The 25,321-nt window shown below is 42.9% G+C and overlaps 1 protein-coding gene across 2 annotated transcripts in view; it reads right to left on the reverse strand.

Moving 5' to 3' along the window:
* Positions 1-903: 903 nt before the first annotated feature.
* The window catches only part of fnbp4 (formin binding protein 4), a 39,797-nt gene continuing 15,379 nt past the window's right edge, over positions 904-25,321 (reverse strand). Inside the window, exons 4-16 of one of the 2 annotated variants that reach the window (XM_043706300.1) lie at positions 24,034-24,244; positions 17,271-17,415; positions 13,324-13,432; positions 12,815-13,138; positions 11,995-12,229; positions 10,947-11,068; positions 10,690-10,794; positions 10,435-10,568; positions 9,348-9,526; positions 5,748-6,082; positions 2,815-2,974; positions 2,269-2,504; positions 904-1,083 (exon numbers count right to left, since the gene is read on the reverse strand). In XM_043706300.1, the coding sequence (XP_043562235.1) occupies positions 919-1,083; positions 2,269-2,504; positions 2,815-2,974; positions 5,748-6,082; positions 9,348-9,526; positions 10,435-10,568; positions 10,690-10,794; positions 10,947-11,068; positions 11,995-12,229; positions 12,815-13,138; positions 13,324-13,432; positions 17,271-17,415; positions 24,034-24,244 (2,460 nt within the window). In that variant the 3' untranslated portion in view covers positions 904-918. The remainder of the gene's footprint in view (positions 1,084-2,268; positions 2,505-2,814; positions 2,975-5,747; positions 6,083-9,347; positions 9,527-10,434; positions 10,569-10,689; positions 10,795-10,946; positions 11,069-11,994; positions 12,230-12,814; positions 13,139-13,323; positions 13,433-17,270; positions 17,416-24,033; positions 24,245-25,321) is intronic. The other variant, XM_043706301.1, reaches the window with a different exon arrangement.

Genomic DNA, 25,321 nt, shown 5'->3' on the forward strand with positions numbered 1-25,321 from the left:
AACCTCTTGTTTAAGTCAATTCTGCTCAGCTCTGTTCTTGCCCACTGAAGTTCACTCTCTGCTAATTGATTTGCCTCACTAATTTTTTTTAAATTACCTTTGATGCCATACACTGCCTAACACCTAAAGACTGAAGTTCTCTTTGTGACTAATTTGCTACTTGCAAACAGAAGGACCTCGACACACTCTGATGCCCCTGTACTGTGATTGTTCAGATACTAAGACAGCACTCTGTTGTACCACAGTCATTCTAGTCAACTGCAAACTGGTCACCATTGACTCCGTGCCCATTTTCCCACCTGACTTTGGAATAATCCTGCAACCAGTAAACAACACATTGACTGGCTGAAGGGTTTGGACCAAATTAGACTAGTTTTCAAAAAAACCCAGCTTTTCTCCCGAGCCTGGAGAAATTCTAGCAATTTTGTTTTGTTTTAAACACATTTTTAACTATTAATCAGCTCAAACAACTGAGAAACTTCCATGGCAATTTGGATCCTCAAAACTTGTAAGTTCAACAAAAATGGACCACATTGCATTACAAATGCCAAGGGATGGCTGCCTTCTGAATCCTGATTCCAGAAGCGTTCCACCGCAGAGTAGCCAAACGGTATGAAATACAGACCAGAAAGCGGTGCTCAGCCCACAACCTGGTCAGTCATGCCTGTTCCTGTTACTCAGTTCTACAGCCTCCCATGTAAGTTAGTTGAGAAGCTGAGTGCTGAAAGGACACCCAGAGTGAATGCTACAGCCAGGAATTCAGTACGAGAGGGGAAGACTCAGACATTACTGGGGGAGTCACACCTAGCTCAAAGATGGGTCATTCTCAGCTTCGAACATGGGCTAGGAAGATGTTAAAAGGTGTACTCCTCCCTGCCATCCTCCAAAAGATTCTCCCCTTGGCCTAGCGCACAGCACTCACCTGAGAAGCTGCTGCTGCTTCCATTCCTCAATTCGCTTTTGAGCCAGAATCGCTCTCTGTTCATCCTCACTGGAGCTCGAGTGCTCATCGTCATCTAACTCCCGCTGAATGCTCTGCCACTTCTTCACCAATGATGGCATCTTCATTTTGCTTTTCTTATTCTGAAAGAGGAAAGTTTAGGAGTGAGGAACCCCGAATACAGTTATACAATGGGGCCAACTCTGATCAAGGCTAGCTCGAGGTAGCGACTAGCAACTTACTTCACTGATTTCTCCTCCCAGGTCATACTGAGGTCAATTGTATAACGTACTAATGCCCCAGCTTTGCGTCAATGAGGCATGGGCCTTAAGATTGCTATGATCTGATGACTCAGTAAACAGGTAAGTAGAGGTCAAGGCATGATGGTCACCATTCCAGATTCAACTTTGGTTAATTTTACTTGCTCTGCCTTTGGACAGGGACATTTTATACAGTTGGGATGTTACATGATTCAGTGCAGCGACTTGGGTGGCATGGTGGCTCAGTGGTTACCACTGCTGCCTCACAGCTCACGGGTGCCTCACCCTCAGGTAATTGCGCAAATTCTGCAATCCTCCCTGTGTCTGTGTGGGTTTGCTCCGGTTTCCTCCCATAGTCCAAAGATGTGCAGGTTAGCTGGACTGGCCATATTAAATTGTCCATGGTATCCAGGTTAGCAATGGGAAATGCAGGGTTACAAGGGTAGTAGTGGGATACTCTGCGGAGGGCTGGTGTGGACTCGATGGGGCTGAATGGCCTGCTTCCACACTTTAGTGATTCTATGATTATGGGGATGCTGTTGCTGTCTGAGCTTTGGGGACTGAGGGGAAAACAGCTTGATGTAAATGAACACTTCAGGAAACAATTCAAATGCACCAATTCCACAGAGGCAAATTGATCAACAAGAGTTTCAAAGGTTATGAAGGGCAACAAGGAAAACAAGTTGCAATTGAATCAGCCAGGTTCTTGCTGACTGACATAGCAATTTCAAAGGGCTGCATGGTTTACTGATAAGATCTTCACTGAGTTGTGGACAATGAGGTGCTAAAGTTAAATCTGTCTCCTCAGGGCAGCCTGTGTATTTGGATGTAGGGAAGTTGATGGCAAAACTACACAATGAAGGATCTGTAACAGAAGCCAAAGGGCAGATGGCAGCAACACTGCTCAATATTAAGATTGCATACTACATCAGCAACAACAAATCCTTCAATGGGTAGGCGCTGACAGGGGTTCTGAGAGAACGAAACTGATGTTGGGGAAATCTATCTGCTCTCCACTAATTCTCTGTGGCCCCCATTCATTGAACTGAGACAGACAAGCAGCTGCACCTTGTCTTTCTTCACTTTTCTGCTCTTTTCCACTGCTTGAGTCACCGTGTTAGTTGGCAGCACTTCTGGCACCTTAGGGAGTGGTGGGTTTGCCTGGGCAACTGGTACTTGGCGTTGAGGAATATGATGCGGCATCTGCACTGGTCTGGTCAGCATGGGCAATAGAGGGGGTGTTGGCGCAGGTACAGGCTGGTGCATTGGACGAATGGGTACCATCGTGGCCAGCAGCTGGGGACCTGCAGTTCAACAAAAATGGAAAGCAGCAATCTGTCAGCATAATTATTAACTTTGCAATACTTTGATCCCCTAAAGTGGGATTAAATAAAGCTCCCGGCTGAATTACATCAACCTGTGTGTGCTCAATGCCCTGACACTGCGCACTCAGCACCTCTGCCCACTTGTCATTTGCACAGACTGTGTCCCATGCAGCCACCCCCCTGTCATGCCCACTTACCATCCCCGTCATAGTGATAATACTTACTAGAAACCACCGTGCAATGTGCCAGTCCCTAATAACAATCACAAACCAGCATGCAGCTGTGTTACCTGCAATCATGGATGACTGAGTGTACAGGACAGGACTGCTCCCAATGGTGATGTTACGAGGTACAGGTGCAGCCGTCAGCAGTGCCGCCTTCCTCTTGCTGCCTTTTGCAGTCTGACATGAAGCTGGTAAGTTAATACTTGTGTTCGAAGCAGAGTTACTCTGAAAGGGATGATGATCAGTTCCATGTTTATTAGCATTGCTGAGACTTCACTTGTTCAACTTACAGGCACAATCTTAGCCTGAGTGATAGCTGCTCTAAGAAGTCTATCAATAAAAAAAAACAGTACCTAATATAGAACATACAACACAGAATAGCACAGGATAGGAACAGGCGCTTTAGCCTACCAATACTGTGCTGACCATGGGGCGGCAAGGTGGCTCAGTGGTTAGCACTGCTGCCTCACAGTACCAGGGACCAGGGTTCGATTCCAGCCTTGGGTAACGGCCTGTGTGGAGTTTGCACATTCTCCCAGTTTCTGCGTGGTTTTCTCCAGGTGCTCCGGTTTCCTCCCACAGTCCAAAGATGTGCAGATCAGGTGAATTGGCCAGGCTAAATTGCCCACAGTGCAAAGTGGATTAGTCAGGGGTATATATAGTGCAGGGGAATGGTTCTGGGTAGGTTACTCTTCGGAGGGTCGCTTTGGATTTGTTGGGCCGAAGGGCCTGTTTCCATACTGTAGGGAATCTAATCAGGATGCTATTCTAAACTAACCCCGTCTGCCTGCACATGGTCTGTATCCCTTTATTCTCTGCCTGCTCATGTGCCTGTCTGAATGCCCTTAAATGTTGCTATCATATCTGCTTTTACCAACTCCCCTGATATACTGCATTCCAGGCACCTAACGCTCTGGTAAAAAATTTGCTCACACATCTCCATTAAACCTTCCTCCCCAAACATGCCATATGGAATGAAGTAACAGAACCTGTGAGGATAGTCTATGTCTGACTCTCGAATCCATTGCAAATGATTTTCTTTGGCCAGATAGAGCCCAGTTCAAGACAGCTAATGTTCCATTGTCTGCAATTGATTTTGCAGAATAGCACACAAGCTGATCTGAGGTCTTGGGTTTCTCTGATGTAATCAAACAAGGCTCGAGGAGAATAAAGGAAACTGAGAAGAGGGTAGGCCCACTCAAGAACAAAGAAGGTGACTTTTGCATGGAGCCAAACAAGGCGAGTTCAAGTCCTTAATGAGTACTTTGCACCAGTATTCACCAAGGAGAACTCTGGGCATGTCAATATTAAAAAGTGGTGGTATTAGGTGTCTTGAAGAACATTAAGGTAGATTAATTATAGAGCCCGATGGGATTTATCCCAGGATACTGAAGGAGGCAAGGGAAGAGATTACTGGGGTCTTGATAGAGATCACTGGATCCTCTTTAGCCACAGGCAAGGTTACAGAAGACTGGAGAACAGCCAATGCTGTTCCTTCGTTCAAGACGGGCAACAGGGATAATCCAGGAAATTATAGGGCAGTGAGCCTTATATCAGCAGATTATTAGGGATAGCATTTATTTGCATTTGGAGAAGAATGGACTTATTAGGGACAGTCGGTGTGGCTTTACACAGTGGAGGTCTTGCCTTACAACATGATAAGAGTTTTCTGAGGAAGTGACAAAGATGACTGATGAGGGCAGAGGATGTTGTCTACATGGACTTTGGTAAAGCATTTGACAAGTCTCTCATAATAGGCTGATCCAGAAGATGAAGTCACATGGGATCCATGGTGGGTTAGCAAGTTGGGCACAAAACTGGTTTGGTTATAAAAGACAGTTGTGGAGGGGTGCTTCTGCTAACTGGAGATATATGTGATCAGCCGTGTTCTACAAGGATCAATGCTGGGACATCTGCTGTTTGTAATATATTACAATGACTTGAATAAAAATGGGGTTGTTCTGATTACTAAGTTTGCAGATGGTGGAGCTATGGATAATGACGAAGTTAGGATACAGCAGGATACAGAAGGTTGGGCAGAGAAATGACAGATGGATTTGGATCTAGATAACAGTGAAGTGATGGATTTGGGAGGTCAAATGCAGAAGGAAAGTATACTGTAAATGGCATGAACCTTTGGAACATTCATTTAGTGAGACCTTGAGGTCGAAGACCGTAGCTCCTTGAAAGTGGCAACAAACGTTCATGAGGTGGTGAAGTCAGTGTATGGCATATTTTCCTTCCCCAGTTCAGGCACTGAGTATAAAGTTGGAAAATCATATTGTAGCTGTTGCCTGGATAGCAGTATATTAGCTATATGGAGAGCTTGGACAAACTCATATTTGCTTTTTGCTGGAGCATTGGAGGCTGAGGGGTGGCCTGATAGAAGTATATAAAATTATGAGCGGCACTGAATAGAGTGGATAGTCAGAGTCTTTGCCCCATGGAGGAAATGTCAAATACAAGGGGACATAGGTTTATGGTGAGAGGGGGAAACACTTAAAGGGGATGTGCAAGGAGTGTTTTTTTTCCCCACACAGCATGGCGCAGGTCGTTCTGCTATAAAGTTGACAGTTGCGTTCCTCTGTAACCTCACGCTGTAGTAAATGAGCTGTGGAGAACTGCTACAGAAAATCACACTGTAGTACGTGTGATAGAAAAATCGCTATACCCGCTCAGTAGAAAGTTCACGTTATCCAAAAAAATGTCCACAATTCGTCAGTCACGTTAAAGCCAATTCGTGCTGACGAAGCGTGCGTGAAAAGCAGAATGATCTATAGGTGTCTGGAATGTGCTGCCTGGGGAGGGGACAAAAGCGGAGACAATAGCAGTGTTTAGGAGGTACTTACCTGAACAGGCAGGGAGTACAGGAAGACAAAACGTGTTGGCAGATGGGATTAGTGCAGAAGGGTATCATTCTATCTGTTTTAGCTATTAATCAATGCAGCCTTCAGAGGAAGAGGTATAATTCTTTTTTCAATAAACACTGCAATTTTACCTTCTTTGCTGCTGGAGGTTGAACTGCTGTCACTGGAATGATGTTAAGAAGGGATCTTTCCAAACAATCTTCTTCTGTTCCCGGTGCTGGTGGCTCCTTACTCTCCACTTCCATCTCCACTTCCTGTATATCCCCATCATCACTGGGAGGCGGTGGCGGTGGTGGTGGCGGTGGCAGTGGGGGAGGAGAGGAAGGTGGAGGTGGAGGCGGAGGAGGAAGATCCAATGGGAGAGGAGGAAGAGGAGGGAGAGGAGGTTGGACGCTGCTTTTTACAGCAGTGTTATTTGGCTGACAAACTGCAACCTGGCTGGCACATAGCTCTGTATGCATCGTACCTGAATGCAAAGGAAACAGTTACACTGCAAAGAAGTAACTATAGGAAGAGCACAATTACTGTATGAGTCACTCCATCCTAGAATACCAGCAACCAACCGGGCTTGGCGTCCACAGACAGGATCATCCTAAATTCCAAATACACAACCCATGTTCTAACCTACTCAACACGGTGTTTCCGCAATTCCTTAAACATCATCACTCCCTACGACATTTCCAACTCAGAATTATAACACCTGGACTTCACTTGGAGGCAATTGGGGAAACTTTGCTTGAAAATTGAAAAACTACTTTTAAAATGAGCTCCAGATCTCATCACACAGATGCAGTGGTACTTCCATATCTACAAAGAATTGGACCATGTACCACTGACATGGGCAAGTCCATTGCTTTACACAATATATACACACACACACACACAAACAAACAGTCCCGAAGCGGTTCTGGTACTTAGCTTTGTAGCAGCTCATGTACTGAAGCATAAAGGCGGCGCGGTGGCTCAGTGGTTAGCACTGCTGCCTCACAGCACCAGCGACCTGTGTTCGATTCCAACCTCGGGTGACTGTCCGCATGGAGTTTACACATTCACTCAGTGTCTGTGTGGGTTTCCTCCCACAATTCAAAGATGTGCAGGTCAGGTGAATTGGCCATGCTAAATTGCCCACAGAGTTCAGGGGTATGTCGGTTAGGTGCATTATCCAGGGGTAAACATAGAATTGTAGGGGAATGGGTCTGGGTGGGATATTCTTCGGTGGGTCAGCATAGATTCGTTTGGGTTAAATGGCCTGTTTCCACACTGCAGGGATTCTATGGTTCTGAAGGAATTCTATAATGCACAACCAATGATGTGGGTTGAGATGCTTTGAGAAACACAGTAAAAGGGCAGGGAAGAAAAAAGTTGAGAGTCAGCAGAGATTTAAAAAAAAGCATCCAACACTGCTGCAGTAAGGTACTTGGACAATAGTGGTCCCTGGAACTTGTTGCACACTATCTGGAGGGTGGCTACATGGATTTTCAGACTTTGTACAGCTCATTAACCATTCACAAAATCTTATTGCTAAAACACTGATTCACACAATGCAGGGATTGCTAAAAAGACATGTTTATGGGGTAAGTGTGAGGTGACTTCTTGAACCACAGCAGCCTATTTGGTGCAGAGACACCCACAGTGCCAACAGGGAGGGAATTCTAGGATTCTGATCCCAACAAACGAGAAATGGTAATATACTTCCAAGTCAAAATGGTGGAAGTTGTGGATTTGAAGTGTGCTGTTGGTGAGTTCTTACAAGTGGGGAACATTCCATTACACTCCTGACTTGTGCCTTTTTGATGGTGGTTAGGCTTTGGGGAGTCAAGGAGGTGAGTTATTCACTACAGGATTCTGATTGGCTCTGGTGGCTACATTAAATAACATGAGTAGTCCAGATCAGTTTCCTGTCAATGGTAACTCCCAGGATTATTGATAGTGGGGGATTCAGCGATGGTGAAGGCATTGAATGTCATGGGGTGATGGCTAGATTATTTCCTATCTGCCACACAGTTATTGCCTGGCACATGTATAGCATGAATGTCATTTGCTTATCATCGGTCCAAGCCTGGATATTGCCCAGGCCTTGTTACATTAGACATGAGCTGCTTCAGTATCTAAGGAGGCACAGATTGTATACAACACTGTGTAACCATCAGTGAACATTCCACTTATGAATTATAAGAGAGAAAGGTTAGTGATGAAGCAGCTGAAGGTATTAGAGCTCAGGTCACTCTCCTGGGGAACTCGAACTCTTGCACTGAAGTGGTAGGGTCGTTAACTCTGAGCCAGGACATCCAGGTTCAAGCCTACTTGCTCTAGAGAATATCTATTAGGAGGACCTCTTGCAGCGATCTCCTACCGTTGAGAATACAGATATCCAGCAGGTTGATAGCAGCATCCTCGTTGCTTCCAGAGACCTTGTAGGTCCAGAGATCCTCCAGAAACCAGCATTTCAGTCACAGATCTAAACCTGACACTCAACAGAAGAATCCCTTCTCTTGGAGGGAGGACTGAAGGTGGCAAGGGCACAGAATTCACTCAGTGTCGGGGAACCTCAATGTCCACCACCAAGCCTGCTTCCACTATTGCCCAAGTCCTAAAGGATAAGCTGCTACAGTGGGCAGCTTGTGAAAGAACGAACAAGATGGAAAAATCTACTTGACCTCATTCTCACAGAGGTACCCGTCATGGATGCACCTTTATTTGTGAATTCATGGATTGTGGGCATCACTGGATAGGCCAGGATTTATTGCCAATTCCTAACTGTACCAGGGAGATTATAAGTCAACCACATTGCTGTGGGTCTGGAGTCACATGTAAGCCAGATCAGGTGAAGACAGATTTTCTTACCTAAAGGATATTAGTGATGGGTTTTTAATGACAATTGACAATGACTTGGTCGCCATTAACATTTTATTCCAGACTTTTACATAATTCAAACTTAACCACCCGCCATGGTGGGATTTGAACTCATTAGCCTGAGTTTCTGGATTACTAGCCCAGTGAGTGACATTACCTCTCAGCTGCCACCTCCCCTGTCCATTACAGTAATGGTATGAGGGATCACCACACATTAAGGATGCTGCATCGCTCATTTCATGGCAGACTTAAAGCCAGGCCATCAACAGCACTATTCAACCACAACCTATAAACCTCAAGGCCGGGAATATCCCCAATCTATCATTACTGCCAAACCTGGTTCAATGCAAAATGCAGGAAAGTATACCAGGAGCAAGACCAAATACAGCTATAAAAGGAGGTTTCAACCTGGTAAATCTACAACACAATCATTTGCAAGCCAAACAGAGAGAGCTAAGCAATTCCATAATCAACCGATGAGATCTACACTCTGCAATACTACCCCATGTTAAGTAGTGAATGGTGGTGAATTATTAAACAACCAACAGGAATAAAATGCTCCACAAGTGCCCAAGTAGATGATCCATCACTATTCACTTGCTGTGGTCACCAACATCACAGATGTCAGTCCTATGACAGGTTGACTCACTGCACGTGACATGAAGGAACGGCTGAAGACACTGGATACTACAAAGGCTATCGGTCCTGAGAGCATTCCAGCAAGACTGAAGACTGACATTCCAGACAAGTTGTTTCAGCTACAACCTTGGCATCTAACTGGCAACATGGATCATTGCTAGGTATGCTCTGGCCACAAACAGCAGGATAAAGCCAACCAAGCTCAAGACAGAGATACAGATGACAGCAAAACCCCATACCTGTCGGATCACCTATTGAGGCAGTCATTTCTTTCACTGGAGCGTTGGGAGAGAACACGCTCTTGCCAGCATTCAGGCTCAAGGCACACTCAGCCGTTTCATCCTCCTCATCCACATCAGGGAACTCCCACTGTGATTGGCCCGTCTGCTCATTGAGATAGAAATAGCGCCGGTGCTCCCTACGGCGTGACAGAAAGGACACACTTAGTTTGGGGGCAGCTGCGGGCACACCCTGCCAGAGGTGGAAAAAAAATGTTTTTTTTTTGATCATCAGGAGGTTTCAAACCTCTTGCTCCTAGCTGACTAGGAAAAGCAGAGGTTAATGAAAGCCTCACTATTCAATTTTGGTTTGTATTTTTAAATTAATATTCTGTGCCTTTTAAAAAAATTGGCCCAATTATCATTGTTTTGGTGTGAGAAAACTGTTGCCTGATAATGGTGGCATTGAGCAGGGTGTCTGATGGGTAACTCAGACATCCCCATTAATCTAGAAGCAAACAAGGAAGGAATTGGTGCAAAAAATATTCTTCAAGCTGAAAAATAAAACAGTAATTTTTATATATGTATTAAAACACATTTACATATTTAACTGATACAGGAAACTGTAGTAAGAGAAAAGAAAATAATTCTGACCTGAGCTTCCGGCAATAATCTTGGTCTTCTCTCGTAGCTGCTGCTGGAGGCACTGTCCCTCTTTCTCTTGTGCAGTCGGCTCAGGAATTCCATCTCAGAAATTTCCAGCAAAGCGCAGACATTTCTTGCATGCGCATTCTCTCTCCCGCCCCTTTCCCCTTTATTGTTAATCCCTTACTCAACACAATTATATGAGCAGTCTATCTGTTCAACTTCAACAATCAAACCTCAGCAAGAGAAATGGCCAAATTTTGAGGATTACATTTTAGGCTGGTCCAATGATTTTGGTTTTGCTTTTAGGATTTGTATACATGCGGGTTCATTACCAAATTAGCAGTGAGCTGGCAGTCTGCAACTACTGTTGCCACGTCGTCATGTGGAGATGGGGAGGGGAGGTCACAGTTCGGTTGTCACGTGTCAAAGGTGAAAGGTGAAAAAGTAGAAGAGTGCGTACCTGTCCCAATGGCAGGACCAGCCTTTTGGGGATGCATTAGATTCATAGTGTTTAATCTGTAAATCAGCTTCCTGCAGTTTACGTTTCAGGTATTGGCCATTCAATGCTCCTTCTCGCCAGTCTGATATTCGAGTCTGAAACCCAAGACAGACATAATGGAATCAGAGAGATGTACAGCACGGACAAAGCAGCTCCCTCCGAACATGTCAAACAGCAATTCAGACTCCGTGTGGAATGAACAGTCAAGTCTCAAACCTCAATCTGGAGCAGCAGGAAGTGGAAGTTGGAGATAGAGTGCCTGTTAATTCCCAAGAATTCCAGTTTACTGGAGAGTGTGTTTGCCAATTCAGCGATCTGAAACTAAGAAGAGCATGAGTCAGCATTAATGTTCGAATATTTGCAGCTACCCACCCCAAGACCATCTCATCACACAATAAGCCAGGCAACAATCAGGGCAGTTAAACTACAGGGCAGCTATAATGCCAGCACAGTCTGGACTTTGGCCTTCTCACCTTTAGTTCACCCCGGTCATCCTTCTCTTCTGGTGGTAGTTTTGGTGCAGCTACTTGCTTTTCTGCAGGTCCTTCAAGATCCATGTCACTCTCCTCAGGATCGACGCCCGGCTTTTCAGGAACTGCAGAGAGAAGTCAGGTGGTGGGGAGTGGAATTGTGAAGCAGGAGCATAGACGAGTAGGTTTTAGAAATCATTCAATTCTCTGCTATACTAAAGTCACACACGACACTCAACCACTTTCTTTCAAACCAAGCCCTTCCTGCCTAAACCTATAACAACCACCCAAGCGGTAACTGTCAAAACGACTGCTATATTGTGATTCCTGCTTAATTTCCTGCTGGTTTCAGGAGCAGAGTGAAATTAGTTCACTGTCTTGACTCATATCTAATGGGCAAAGTGGAAAAAAGTTTTAGTTAGTGCGAATCATTATGTTTGTTCGTTAGAGCCATAAAAATTGGTATGAAAGCATAATCTCTCATACTCATTTATACTTTTAAACAAAGCTTTCAGAGGATACAGGGTGTTGCTGACCTATGCCAACATTTCATGCAATTACCTAGTTACACTCACTCAAGGAAGATAGCTGTATCCAAAGTGCTATTAGGAAGGGGCTGACTCATTAATTGCCCCTTGCCCTGAGAGTATCTGATTGTGGCAAGCTCCTTCTAAATGGTCTGATATGAAGAAACTGTGGTCATTTCACTTTGAATCATGCTGAAAATGTTAAAGGTTGGATACATTAAACAATACAGCATGTTGTGGCACCTTTACAGAAACAACAGGATCATAAATGCTGCTGGACATAAACCTGAGCTGATTTATGAATGTCTGTATTTGCCACAGCTTGCTAGCCTGGTATTGTCCCACCTAGAGGGCGTACACAGTGCCAAATGAAAGCACACTATATTGCTAGGGCAGCAAGGTGGACAGCTGGTGGGGTTTATGAATGGGGCCTTGCAGTGCTGACCACATTCTGGAGCAAGAGGCCTAGCTTCGTAGCCAGATTGGGGCAGGATTCTTGGAAAGAAGTTTCTCCAACCACTTACCAGTTTCAGGACGGTGCGCTTCCTCTGGGGTGGTTTCTTGCTCCAGGTTATCCGAAGTATGGCTGGTAGACTCGGGACTGAAGGTACGAACCAGTGCCTGCCACTTCCCTTTCCTGTGGACATGTTTGCTGTTCTCAGACACCTGTCCCTCCTGTGCTAATGTCTGGCTGCAATCAGAGCGAGGGCTAGAGCCAGTCAAACTGGCATCGCCCTCCTCCAGTGCACGCAACTCTGCCTGGAAACACAGGGTACAAATTATGACCATTGATATAAAAAAGCAATTACAAAGTTATGCAAAGCAACATTTGCTATCATTAATTTTTGTGGATGTTGTCCACGATGACCAGATGTTATAGCTGTGAAACTGAAAGATCATCTTCAGTGTCACATCTTACTCTGGTAGACTTTGGCATGCAGGCAAGCTCACTTTTATTCTGGGCAAAATTGGGACAAGTGTGATTATCGATGCATTGAAATATGCTTCTGTACACTTGACCCTTCCAGATGTCCAGTCCCAGCAACCAGTCCATAATCTCATTGCACTGTTCAGATCAATTATTTCATTCCAAATTAAAACAAAGCGTAAACACTGGCTGATCCTCAGTGGCATCATTCACTGTATTGAGTGTAACACTTCAACCTCTAATGTTCTATTATGGTACACCATACACTACTCTGCTATAAATCAGAGAACTTCTTGTTTACTAAGTGGTTTCAAATCAACATGCAATTGATTGAAGATTACAAATGGTAGTTTAATTTTGCCAAGCATAAACATTCAATTTCTTTTTAAATTTGCATCAAATTTGCAAAAGTTCACCTTCTTTCTCTCCAGTACCAATTCCAATTCCCGGGTATACTCCTCCTCCTCTTCTTTCTCCACAGCCTCCTCTTCCTCTGTGCTCTCCAGGCCAATGTTCAAACTTGGACGATCCTCTTGAGCTGCTTCTTGTGCAGGTATGATGCTGCTGTTCTTGTTACTGTCCTCCTCAGCACCTTCTTCCTCCTGGCAAATTATTTTCTTCCGCCACTTCTCCTCAGCCTTCTTCACCTCCTCAGGGATGAGTGGAGCCAACAGAGACGCAGCCACACCAGAACGTTCCTCCTTCTCACTGGCCAGTGCAAACACGCTCTCGTTAACTTCCTTTGGAAGCAGAAAATCGCAGGTTGGTGACATGGCACACAAAGGAACCAGAACGGTCGCAATTCAAAGTTACCTGGACATCAGTGGCCCCACCGAAATAAATGCAGGCTTCCGCACAAGATTTTATTTTTGTTGCCCCTTTGCCCTGCAGAAAAGCAACAGGTATCACCTTATTTCACCCCTACCTTCTTCTTCAGGTTTCTGCCATCTGGCTTTGTCACAGTTTGGTCATGGTGATAGACGCCTGTGTGCTGATAACTACTCTCCACCTCGCCAGCGGACAGGGTCATGGAGCTGAAAGACAACACATGGTAACGCGTGTTTCCTCACGGCACTGTTCAAACATTCTGTGGCAACACACCTTGCCTGAACTGGATGATCTTGCTAACCCCTTTTAAGACCTACTGTCAAACCCATACTGCTGCACATCGTGAAAAGGCTGTTCATTCTCTACATATTATATAGGTAATCCTGACGTAATCCGATTCTGTGGTTTTCAATGTGCAAGTTCTCTCAGTTATTTAAAATGTTGGCTTGAACCCACTTGGAGTACATCAAGAAGAATGGATTGGCCTTAGAGATGGAGTACAGATTCACAGAATTAAACCATGGTAAAGAGAACCTAATTCTGTGGGCAGGTTGCAGACTACGCTTGCAGTCTCATGAATACAGAGATCAAGGACAATCTAATTGACAAGTTTAAAATGATGAAAGCGAAAGAATAAATTCTTTGCTTTGGTCAAGGAACACCAGAATGAAGAGACAGAATCTTAAAATTGGAGGTGGGGTGATGTGATGCTAAAAAAGGTCTTTCCCCCAGAGTTCCTTCTGCCTACACAAAAACAAACAAACAATGCTCAATTGAAAATCAAAAAAGTATAGAGCAAAACTATTCAGGAAACAGAGCAAGTAAATGACTAACTAAGGTGCAACATCCTTAAGGGGCTGAATGGTTTACTCCCATTATGTTCGGGGTGGAAGTGGTCAAAAACCTCACCTGTCAGAAGCCACACAGCTATAATAAAGAAGAAATCCAAGCTTCCATAGCTTTGCTGTAAATAAATCCAACTGTACACCTGGTCAGCTTATCGCTCCTAAACACACGATGCGAAACTTCAACTGGAGCTTTGTGACTGCAGACAGTGAGTAATCAAGGCACTGGGGTGGTGGCTCTTCCATTGAAGTTATAAGCCAGGACTTCTCAAAGTGGTGGCTGGAAACCCAAGTGGAGGCATGAGCTGTAAGCTTGTGGGCCTGCGAAACCTGAAGCAGTAATGGCTGCCAGCTTGCATGGATCAAATTACACAGCCATGCTCCTGCTCGAACCTCTCACTGACAGGGGGGGGTGACAATCTTCAAGCTAACTGAAAGGGTGCATTAAAGTGCTGTAACTCTCACTATTGAACCACAAACTCTTTCGCTGATTGCCTTTGCAAAGAAAAGTTTTGTTTAATCTCACACTTTGCTCTTCGGGTTTATTTACCGACTGTAAATGAATTTATTTAAATTTCGCTGACACCAATTTTTGTTTCTTTCACCCCTTAAAGCCACCCTAGTCCCACAGAACCATAGCGTTTCTCCCTCATTAGAAAGAAGGACAACGGTTGGTGGTTTAACTTGAGAGCCACCACATCTCAAGCAAAGAGGGTGGTTGAGAAAGTGGGATCTTCATAGGAATTTAAGTGGTGTTACTCTGCATTGCAAATCAGCTGCTAATTGATCTCAAGAAGAACATAAATATCAGCAGGCCATATAATCCTTAAAGCCTATTCCAGATTCAAGTTGATCATAATCTAGAAATAAAATCCACTTACAGCTCCATCAAAATTCCATCAGCATCTAATCTGAATTGTAGTATGCTCATCAGATGAACAGTCAGAATTCACATTAGTATAGATTTTTCAAAGCTTCACAAATGACCAAAGACATTTCTTGTGTTCAAAATGGCTGACCCCTCCAGAGAATAAAGGCCCACCTGATCATTCTTTCAAAATTTCAGGAGCCAACCTAGTGAATCTTTGTTCCACCCTCTCTAAGGCAAGTCTATTCTCCCCTTGATTAACAGACCAAAACTAGACACTACACTCCTGGTCTGGTCTCACCAAAGTCCTAAATAATTGCAGCAAGGCTAACACTTTCTGTTAAAGACCAATATCCCACTCAGCAAAAATTTGTCCAATATTTACAAGTCTGTAACTGCAATTCATGGACATGAACCCACTTTTCTCAGGATACCAACATTTATATACCCAGAGTGAGTATATCTCCACATTATCTCCTCGTCTACCAGAAATCCCAACAACTTAACCAGTGTCTTTATGGCCCCGTCAGTTATAATTCTGCACCCAGTTTTATATCAACAAACTTATATATACAGTCTCTACTTTTGCCCTCTGCCCAAATGGAAACGTTTCATTAATTTATAGACTATCAGGTCACCCCTCAGCCTTCTCTTTGTTACCTCATGATCTAGATGGTGTACTACTAGGAGTATTTTACACAGCACGATGAAATGTGAGCCCCTCCTTGCGTCACTGTCTTGAGACCCATCTCCATCCATTACTCTTGAACGGTGCATACATAGAATGGATAATCTTGGATTACCGTATAAAATTGGACATCATAACTTTTTCACACACTCTCCTTTGGGTCAAACAGGGCATCAGGATCAGTGTTTAAAAGAAAATAGCAAAATCAGAACATTAGTGAGTGACTTACTTTTAATGGTGGTTGGAAAATATGAACGATAAATTGGAAATATAAACCCAGATCATGTACTTACAGGGTTTAAAAGCTAAGCTATGATGTACAAGGTGGAATTGTCTTGTAATGTCTTCACTCTGGAATTCTGATTGCCTTTACTAAAACGTTAATCTCTCCAGCATATTAGCACTTAAGGACTTCCACTTTGAAGAGGGACCTGATTGTGCTCGCACCAGTGCCAACTGTAATGGGCCACAATGAAGCAACTCTCATCCTAAAGTCAACCAATGAGCCTGCATACCTCTCTTGACCATTTTCTACCTCTTGCTATTTAGTCACTTCCCTCACTGAAATTCAAGAGGGGGAACGAGGAACAAGCCACTGTAGTGTTAAAGGAAATCATCCAACCCTTTAGGCTCAGCGACTCCAGCAAAATAAAAGAAGTCGTAAATAACAGGTTGCGTTGTAATACTTAACCTACAGCCTCCATGCAACCCGCAGAACGTTAAGCGGTTACCTTCTGCATCGTCTCAATAGTAAACGGGTACAGAGGTAGATGCAAGATCACCACTTGCACTATACAGCGACGAGCCACTGGTCGTATCACAACCTACTCTTGTGCAAACCGGTTGCTGGGCCCCCTGGCGAGACAGCCCTTCACATTTCACACTGCTAGGAGCGGAGACATCGCATATGGTTTCTTTGGTTAGAATCAGTGTAATATCAGCACTATATTTCAAGTTGTGGCCCCTTCCCAGCTTCAATCCCTTACTCCTCTTGTTAAGTACTCACATGCTTGTCTGTCTTTGTTTCAATGCCCTCAATTTGGGCCATGTGTTTTGCTACTGCTGCATCTTCTCCATTACCGTGGTAAACTTTCTCTCATGGAAAGACACAAACGGATGTAAACAACTGTCAAATGTGCATTTCCATGCAATCCACATGACTAAAAAAACCTCTGGATTCCCACAGAGATCACACGCATTAAAATCAAAGCATGTGTCCAATCATGACATGGGATAAAACATCTCAGAATTACAGGATTGGGTGGATGCAAAAGAATGCTTTTTCAGCTGAGCGTTAACTCGTAATCGCTGCAGTTTGCCCAACAAAGGGACAAGTCAGTGCCATGGAGATGCCTCAAATTGTCCTACACAATACAGTGCACAACATGGCCATCACCCTTGGTCAATATCACCAATGTGGGTGCAGTTGTGGGGGAAGGAGATGGACTTTACACCAAGTGCCAATTTTAAAGCTTTTCTTTAATTTAAAAATAAGGTTAATGCAATTCTATACTGTATAAGACAAGGCATCCAACAATTGAAATCTTTCCATTTTGTGTTGACAAATAGCATTACACAAGATACAGCACTGGAATGCTTCTTAGGTAGTGTGCTGGCAGAGTACATTGCAGTTAAGCACCTACCTGTGTTGGTAATGGAGCCCTTGGAGTTGAGCAGCCAGGTAGAGGGGCAGCTCCCATGTCACTTCATTAGTTTGAACATTCCAATAATAGTAGCAGCCAGTATTCTCATCCCACACCTCCTGCCAGTCACCCATATCCACATTAACTGTTCAGAGAGAGACAACAGCAGAGTCATTACAGCTACACATGAAGCATAAACACATCTACATCCAAGCATACAGTCCTCCAGGAGGGGGAGATGGTGGTTGACTTAGGGGTAGCAAATTAGTTAGGAGACCTAGGGAACATACTCCACTAGGTAGTATATAACTGATAATGTCTCCCAAATGTCTGTAATGGAGTTTCAGATGTTTACTGAAATTATTAATGATTTGTATGAAGGAATAAAGAACACCAAATTAGGTGGCACAGTAAGCATGTACACAGGAGCATAAAGTTGCAAACGGTCATTCATAGATTAAGTTTCTGGGTGAAACTTGCAGTATGGAATTTAGTATTTAGGGAAGTTATTGGTCTAGTGATATTATCACTGGACTGTTAACCCAAAGAACCAGGTAACATTCTAGAGACTAAGGTCTGAAATATGGTGAAGTTCAAATTTAAAAAATAAATCTAGAATGAATGAATCCATTGTCAATTGTCTGGAAAAAACCCACCTGGTTCACTGACATCCTTTAGGGAAGGAAAGTGCCATCCTTATCTGCTCGGGCCTACGTGCAACTCCAGACCCACAGCAATACAACTGACCCTTAACGGCCCTCTGGGCAATTAGGGCTGGGCAATAAATACTGGCCTAACCAATAACGCCCACATCTCACAAATTAATTTTAAAAAATGGGAAATCATAGGATTCGTGTAAGAGTGTATTCTTCACGTAGTTTCCTAAATGTACCATCGGAACTACACAGTTGAGAGGTTTAAAGATCCAAATGTAAAAATACTAAAACCTAGTGGCTAGACACAAAGGTGAAGGTAAAAGGCTCCTGAAATGCTAGCCTTTAGTTCAAAGCAATTGGATTACAAAATGTATGCCCCATTAAACACTACATGGAATATTGTATTCAATTTATAAAGCATACACTAAGGTAGTTATATTGACCTTAGAGGGGACCTATCCAGATTCACCAATGCTACTAGACTGAAGTAGTTGAACTGAGAAGTCATTTAGTGCAGGTTTGCATTCCCTCATGCATAGATTACTGAAAGGTGGCGCTAAACATACTTCAAGAATTTGATTAGGGTAGTCAGAACGAAATCTCTCCCTCTCTTAAAAGTAGGGAGCACTTTTCTACATTTGTACACAATACCAACCTGGCTGGTAGAATGCAGAAATCCTTCAGTGTGATTTAGGCAAGGTGAGTGAGAGGGTAAATGCATGGCAGATGATGAACATTGTGGATAAATGTGAGGTTATCCACATTTGGCAGCAAAGTCAGGGAAGTGATCTGAATGACAGAAGTTTGGGAAAGGGGGAGGTGCAATACTATGGACTTGTCCACCAGTTGCTGAAAGCAAGCATGCAGGAGCAACAGGCAGTGAAGAAAGCAAATGGTATTGGCATTCATAGCAACAGCATTTGAGTATAGAGGAAGAAGGTCTTCTTGCAATTGTACAGGACTTTGGTGAGTCAACGCCTGGACCATTGTGTGCAACTTTGACATTCTTACCTGAGGATGTCATTCTGATTATAGACAGAGTACAATGAATGTTTATCATACTGATTCCTAGGAAGGCAAGACTGATGTATGAAGAGAGATTGGTTTGGTTAGAACTAACGGTGTCTCCAATTGCTAGATGTCTGACTTACGAACACTCATACTTACAAAGAGATCCTATACAGGAGATTAATTTCAAAAGTCTGACATACGAACATTTCCTGTACTTAAAAGCAGCGTCTTGCATTTTATTCGAAATTGTGCACAAATCAACTTGCGAACGGACTCAAAACCGTATCTCGTTCGCAATCTGGAGACTGCTTGTATATTCACTGGAGTTTAGAAGTATGGGCGAGGGGGATCTAATTGAAATTCATAAAATTATAACAAAACTTGACAGGGTAAATGCAGGAAGGATGTGACTGATGACTCAGGGAGTCCTGAACTGGGCTCTCAGTCTAAGAATACAGGGTAGGCCATTCAGGACCAAGGAGAATCCTTTCACCCAGAGAGTAATGAACTTGTGGAATTCTCTGCCACAGAAAATTGTTGAGGCCAAAATATTGAATGTTTTCATAAAGTTAATGGATATAGTTCTTAGAGTTAAAGGAATCAAAGGGTATGAGGTGAAAACAGGAACAGAGTATTGAGTTGGATGATAAGCTTTAATCATATTGAATGGCAATGCAGACCTGAAGGGCCAAATGGCCTAATCCTGCTCCTTCTATGTTTCATAAGGTGTGTAAATCAGTAATTCTCCAAAACCTGCAGTGTTTGGGATGTCGGGGCAGCATAGTAATTTGAAAATTTCAAGTTGGAAATTGCCAGATTTTTGTTACTTTCATGATCATTCTGGCTAGATTTTTACACCTAATGGAATGAGGAAAAAAAGTGATGGGTGTATTAATTAGAAGTTAATTGGGTCTGAATTGTATATATAAATATGGAAAGCTTGTAACCAGTGGCAGGGAGTGAGATTTATGGATTGTGGCAGAGTGAAATGAAGCTCTCTCATGTGATCTTGAATCCTATTTAAATAGTTATCCTTTGGCATACTGAGATATGTTTCAGGGTATGATTGCACACCCCTATTTTCTGAAAATGAACCTTATTAAAATTGGAAGAATGCAGTTAAATTGGGTTACTTCTTTACTAAAGAGTACTCTTGTCACCACACAGAGGTAAGTTAAGATGCAAGGTGTTGGAGAATTGATCATGGATGAAGATTTAGACAGCTTGTTAACTTCCATACTTAAAAAGCTGATTTACTTAGGGCTAATGATGCATAGTCAGATTTGGACAAATTTAGAAAGACTGAGGCTAGTAGTACCAATTGGTACATAACAGAATTCAGGAGGCTGGATGCAAGACTACAAAAAATTCATTTGGAAATTCCAAATTTAAGATATTGGACTGTGCCAAAGTATTAAGTATGGACAAATCTCTTGTTTTGACTGGAGTTAAATGTGAGGATAAATATACGCTGTTAGAATGTATGTTAGAAGCGCAAAAAATTCCCGGGCAAGTATTCCTTCCCAGCAGCACGCATGGCACAAAGGGGTCTATCGGTGATACAACACAAGTGAAGGACACAACATTAACAAATTGGTGAGACCATCTAGGTAGAGATCTTCGAGGAGAAAGTGAGGTCTGCAGATGCTGGAGATCAGAGCTGAAAATGTGTTGCTGGAGGCATTGTATTGGTCACTAGAAGCTTCAGATCAGTGATCAACGTGTTGGCTGCAGTTTTGCAATTGTGCAGCATTGAACAGCAGGCGCATATCTCTCATATGGATAAGGGCATAAGCCCTTCCTGAAGAAGGGCTTATTGCCGAAATGTCGATTCTCCTGTTCCCTGGATGCTGCCTGACGTGCTGCGCTGTTCCAGCAACACATTTTCAGCATCTAGGTATAGATCGTAATTGATAGTTATAGTTCTCTTTTTGTACTATTAGAAACGAGAACAGCGATATTATGGAAAATTTTGAGAGGGGAACAATATTTGGGATTTACAATAAGCAAATTAACACTAGAAGCAGTCGGATTCAAAGTACGACCATATCATGAACTACCCCTAACTTTATTATAAAGTATTCAAAACCAAATATGAAACAAAGGGTTCAGAGGAAGAAATCAGAGATCCAGATCAAAGAGAGGGCATTGTATTGGTCACTAGAAGCTTCAGATCAGTGATCAACGTGTTGGCTGCAGTTTTGCAATTGTGCAGCATTGAACAGCAGGCACATATCTCCCATATGGATAACATGCTACTGAGACACTTAGTAAAAAGGATCAGGACAAAGTTGAAGATTTCCACTAGTTTCAAATTTGCGACTGCTCACAAAATCTTTGAAAAGATGCCTATTCCTTGTAAAATAGCCAGAATTAATCATTTAATTAGCATGGATGAAGTGTTCAGTGAAATATTCTTGTTATTAAAGTAGATTATCAATGGAGAAAACAGATGCAACTGGATATGGAAGACGATAAAGCTCTTGTATTTGGAAATATCTGAATTTGCAATTTCCACAATCAGGACACTACTGTATTCCTTTGACGGAAAATAACCGCTCCAACCGGGAAATTAAACAAGTGTTATGAACATTGGGGGATAGAAACTTAGGAAACGAAGGTAATTATATTAGAATTGCATATGCACATGCTTTCTCAAAGATTAAAACATTTCGCAAAGAGTGCAGGAATGAGAGACGTGGAAGGCAATCAAGTTCTCAAAGATAAGCAATAACTGCAGCATTTACAAACATTGAAAGACACCATAACCACCTAACACAAATCTATCCTTAGCAAGAGATTTCAATGAGATAGTGACCACAGATTTAAGGAAATAAATCATTTCACATCATAGATTTGGTAATCAGATTTTGTCAGTCAACAATAGCATATAGTAAAGACAAAGTACAAGATATAGATATTATGGATATCATGAACTACCCCTAACTTTGTTATAATGTATTCAAAACCAAATATGAAACAAAGGATTCAGAGGAAGAAATCGGAGATCCAGATCAAAGAGATCTGGATTCAGGTGTGCGTAGAACTCACTAGTGAACAATTCAGATGAGTGTGTGAATAAAAACATAATAGTTATGAATCTGACAGCAGAAAGCTCTAGCAGCAATGGAGTATATGAAAGAAACCATGTTAAGAATTTGTTGCAGATGGCAGGAAGATGTACCTCATATCAGTTAGATTTTGACAGGAATTCTAAAGTTCCATCAGTTATAAGTGATCAGCCAACAACTTGGAAATGGAGCTACAATGAGTTCTATGTTTCCCAGAGCACTGTGGATAGGCAGAAAGCCCGTATTTAAGAGAGAAAGAATGGAGGGCAAAGAGAAGAACTCCCAAAATATGCAAAGGAATGATTTGGAGATGCTGGTGTTGGACTGGGGTGTAGAAAGTTAAAAATCACACAACACTAGGTTATGGTCCAACAGGTTTAATTGCAAGCACTAGCTTTCGGAGTGCTGCTCCTTCAAAAGTTGCTATAAATTTTTGCTATAAACTCTGCCCCTTACAATTGTGTACTCCACAACCACCTGATGAAGGAGCGTCGCTCCGAAAGCTAGTGTGCTTCCAATTAAACCTGTTGGACTATAACCTGGTGTTGTGTGATTTTTAACTTTATGTATAGGAAAGACCAGTAACATTCATGCCACTCAAGTGCCAGGCAATGACTGTCTCCAACAAGAGGAATGTAACCACTACCCTAACCATCAGCTAGCATTACCACCACTGAATCCCCGCTACCAAGCACCTGGGGGGGTAACTACTGACCAGAAACTGAACTGGACCAGTTCCCCGATTGATGAATGCTCATAGTTACAAATGCAAATCCCATACAAGGTTAATTTTAAAGATGTGGCACATTAACATTCCCCATACTTACAAACAGCTGCTTTATATTGTCCTGCATTTTGTCCCAACTTGTGAACGGACTCCAGAATGGAACCCATTCTCAACCTGGACACTACCTGTCCATTGTCTGGCTACAAAAGCAGGTCAGAGGCGGAGGACCATGCACTCACCTCCTGACTCCTCAAAGCCTGCCCACTACTTATAAAGCACAAGGCAGGAATGTGATGGAATATTCTCAACTTGCCATTTCCATCAACAGTCAAGAAACCTGACACTATTCAGAATCGAACACCCCTTTGATTAGCATCCCATCCACCACCTTCAATATGCACTTATTTCAGTGTCAATGCAGCAGTGTGTAACATCTATAAGAAGCAATGCAGCAAGGCTCCTCATATAGCACCTGCCAAATCCAAAATCCTTATTTAACAGTATCAGCTGTTGTATAAATAGACCTCCAAAAAGATATTTAACAATATACCACAGCACAGATTTATTTGGAAAATTCGAAGCTCATTGGATTAAAGTCATGACAGTACGGTGGGTAAGAAATTAGCTGAGGGATGGGAGGTTGAGCATAGCGGTGAAAGACATTCTTCTGACCAGACAGGTTCCATGGAGCTCCATTTTTGGACTATTATTTTCTTATCAAAAGGGGCTAGCAGCTAGACAAAGGCAGCACAATTGCCAAATTTGCAAATGATTATCAAATTTGGGAGTATTAAATCGAGAGAGGGAACAGATTACGGTACTGGATACAAAAACAAAGTAAGCATGCTAACCCCCCCCCTTAATGTACATTATTAAATGTAAAGCTGGGATGCTCCCCAGATGTTGAGGCAAATAGGGGGACACTGCTTTCTTTCAAATAAAAATACCAGCACCCAGCGGTCAGAGATTTAAAATAATTGTGAAGGGCAACAAGGAAAAATTCATCACCTAGTTTTTCAGATCACAACATAGTGCCTATAAATAAAGGTGGAATCAGATTCTAGAGCAACGTTCAGAAGGCAGCTAAAAATATACATAATAAGGTCTAATTTGCAGGTTTACAGGGGAGAGGAATGGGATGAAATTGGAAATTTCAAGAAGGTGGAACAGGCTTGATAGGCTGACTGGTCTCCTATGCTCAGAAAAGTCAATGATGAACAGTTACAGTCATTGAGCACCATATATAATATTAATCAATCACAGATCTCCAATGTACTGGACATGTACCAATTACATACCTCCAGCAAGTGAGTACTGTGTATCGTAGTGCCAATCAGTTCCCACGTGACTGCCTTCCACTGTTGCATTCACTTCACTGCTTTTATGGTTGTTTGCAGCTTTCTGAGCAGTGGGTTCTGGTCGTGGTGGTGTGGGTGCTGGCAGTGGCGTCTCAGTGGGAGTAGCCACTGATTCAGAGACAGGCATGGGTGCTGTAATTGCATCAATCTCCTGCATTTACAGAAATACAAACATGACACTTGAACAAGCATTGATTCAGCCCACACTCAACCCAATGATGCCTTTTGGACTCAAAGAGTTCAACAAGAAACAGGAGGAGGAGACCATTTGGCCCTTTGAGCATGGTGTGCCCTTCAATAAGATCACAGTTGAACTGATCATGACCTCAACTCTCATTCCCATGCACCCTTATAATTTTAGACTCTCGGTAGATCAACAATCTAACTTAGAATTGAACACATTTAATGTTCTGGCCTCCACTGTTCTATGGGGAAGAGAATTCCAAACTCAGATGACCCTCCAAATTTCTCCTAACCTCCTAGTCTTAAGCAAGGAAAACAGGGCACCTGTCTAAATACCCCCACAAGGGAAAATATCCAGTCAGCATCCACCCAGTCAGTCAGTCAATCTTCCACAAAACCCATTTCTGATTGGCATCCAAAAACCAGGCCACATTTTCCCATGCAGAGTATCCTTATACCCTTGATCCAGGATCTGCATTATAAGAAGGATTATGCATACAGATGGAAAAGATTGCATTATGCATGGAATGGCAGAGCAGACTTGATGGGTTGAATGGCCTACTTCTGCTCCTATGGTCAAGTTGTAACTGGATTCAGTCAGCCACATATTTAGTTCTAGTCTTGAAAGCTGAGGATTTAAACTCCCCACTCCTAATGGATGGTCCTGAGGAGTGAGAGAAGCTGCACTAAACAGGGAACATACAGGTAACAATCAAAAAATCAACCCTATAACATCAAAGAACAGGTGTAACTAGTTGCCTATGTCTTTATTTTCTGTGGGACAATGATAGTGGAAGGTGATTGCCACTTTCGCCTGTAGACCATCTGCAATGCAATCGGATATGAAACATAGTGAGGTGCTTGAAAGAAGCAGTGAGGCATTTGTTGATCAGGATTGGAAATACTACATCGGACCCTGATTGAAGAAAATAACAAGTCACTTGCCTTTAGATGATGAGCTTGCCCTTTGAATTTCCTGGCTAGAAGCCATCCCAGTTGACGCAGTGTTGGTGAACCCAGATATCCATGGCGACAGGAGTGGGAA

Source organism: Chiloscyllium plagiosum, chromosome 16 (assembly GCF_004010195.1).
Source record: "Chiloscyllium plagiosum isolate BGI_BamShark_2017 chromosome 16, ASM401019v2, whole genome shotgun sequence".
NCBI lineage: Eukaryota > Metazoa > Chordata > Chondrichthyes > Orectolobiformes > Hemiscylliidae > Chiloscyllium > Chiloscyllium plagiosum.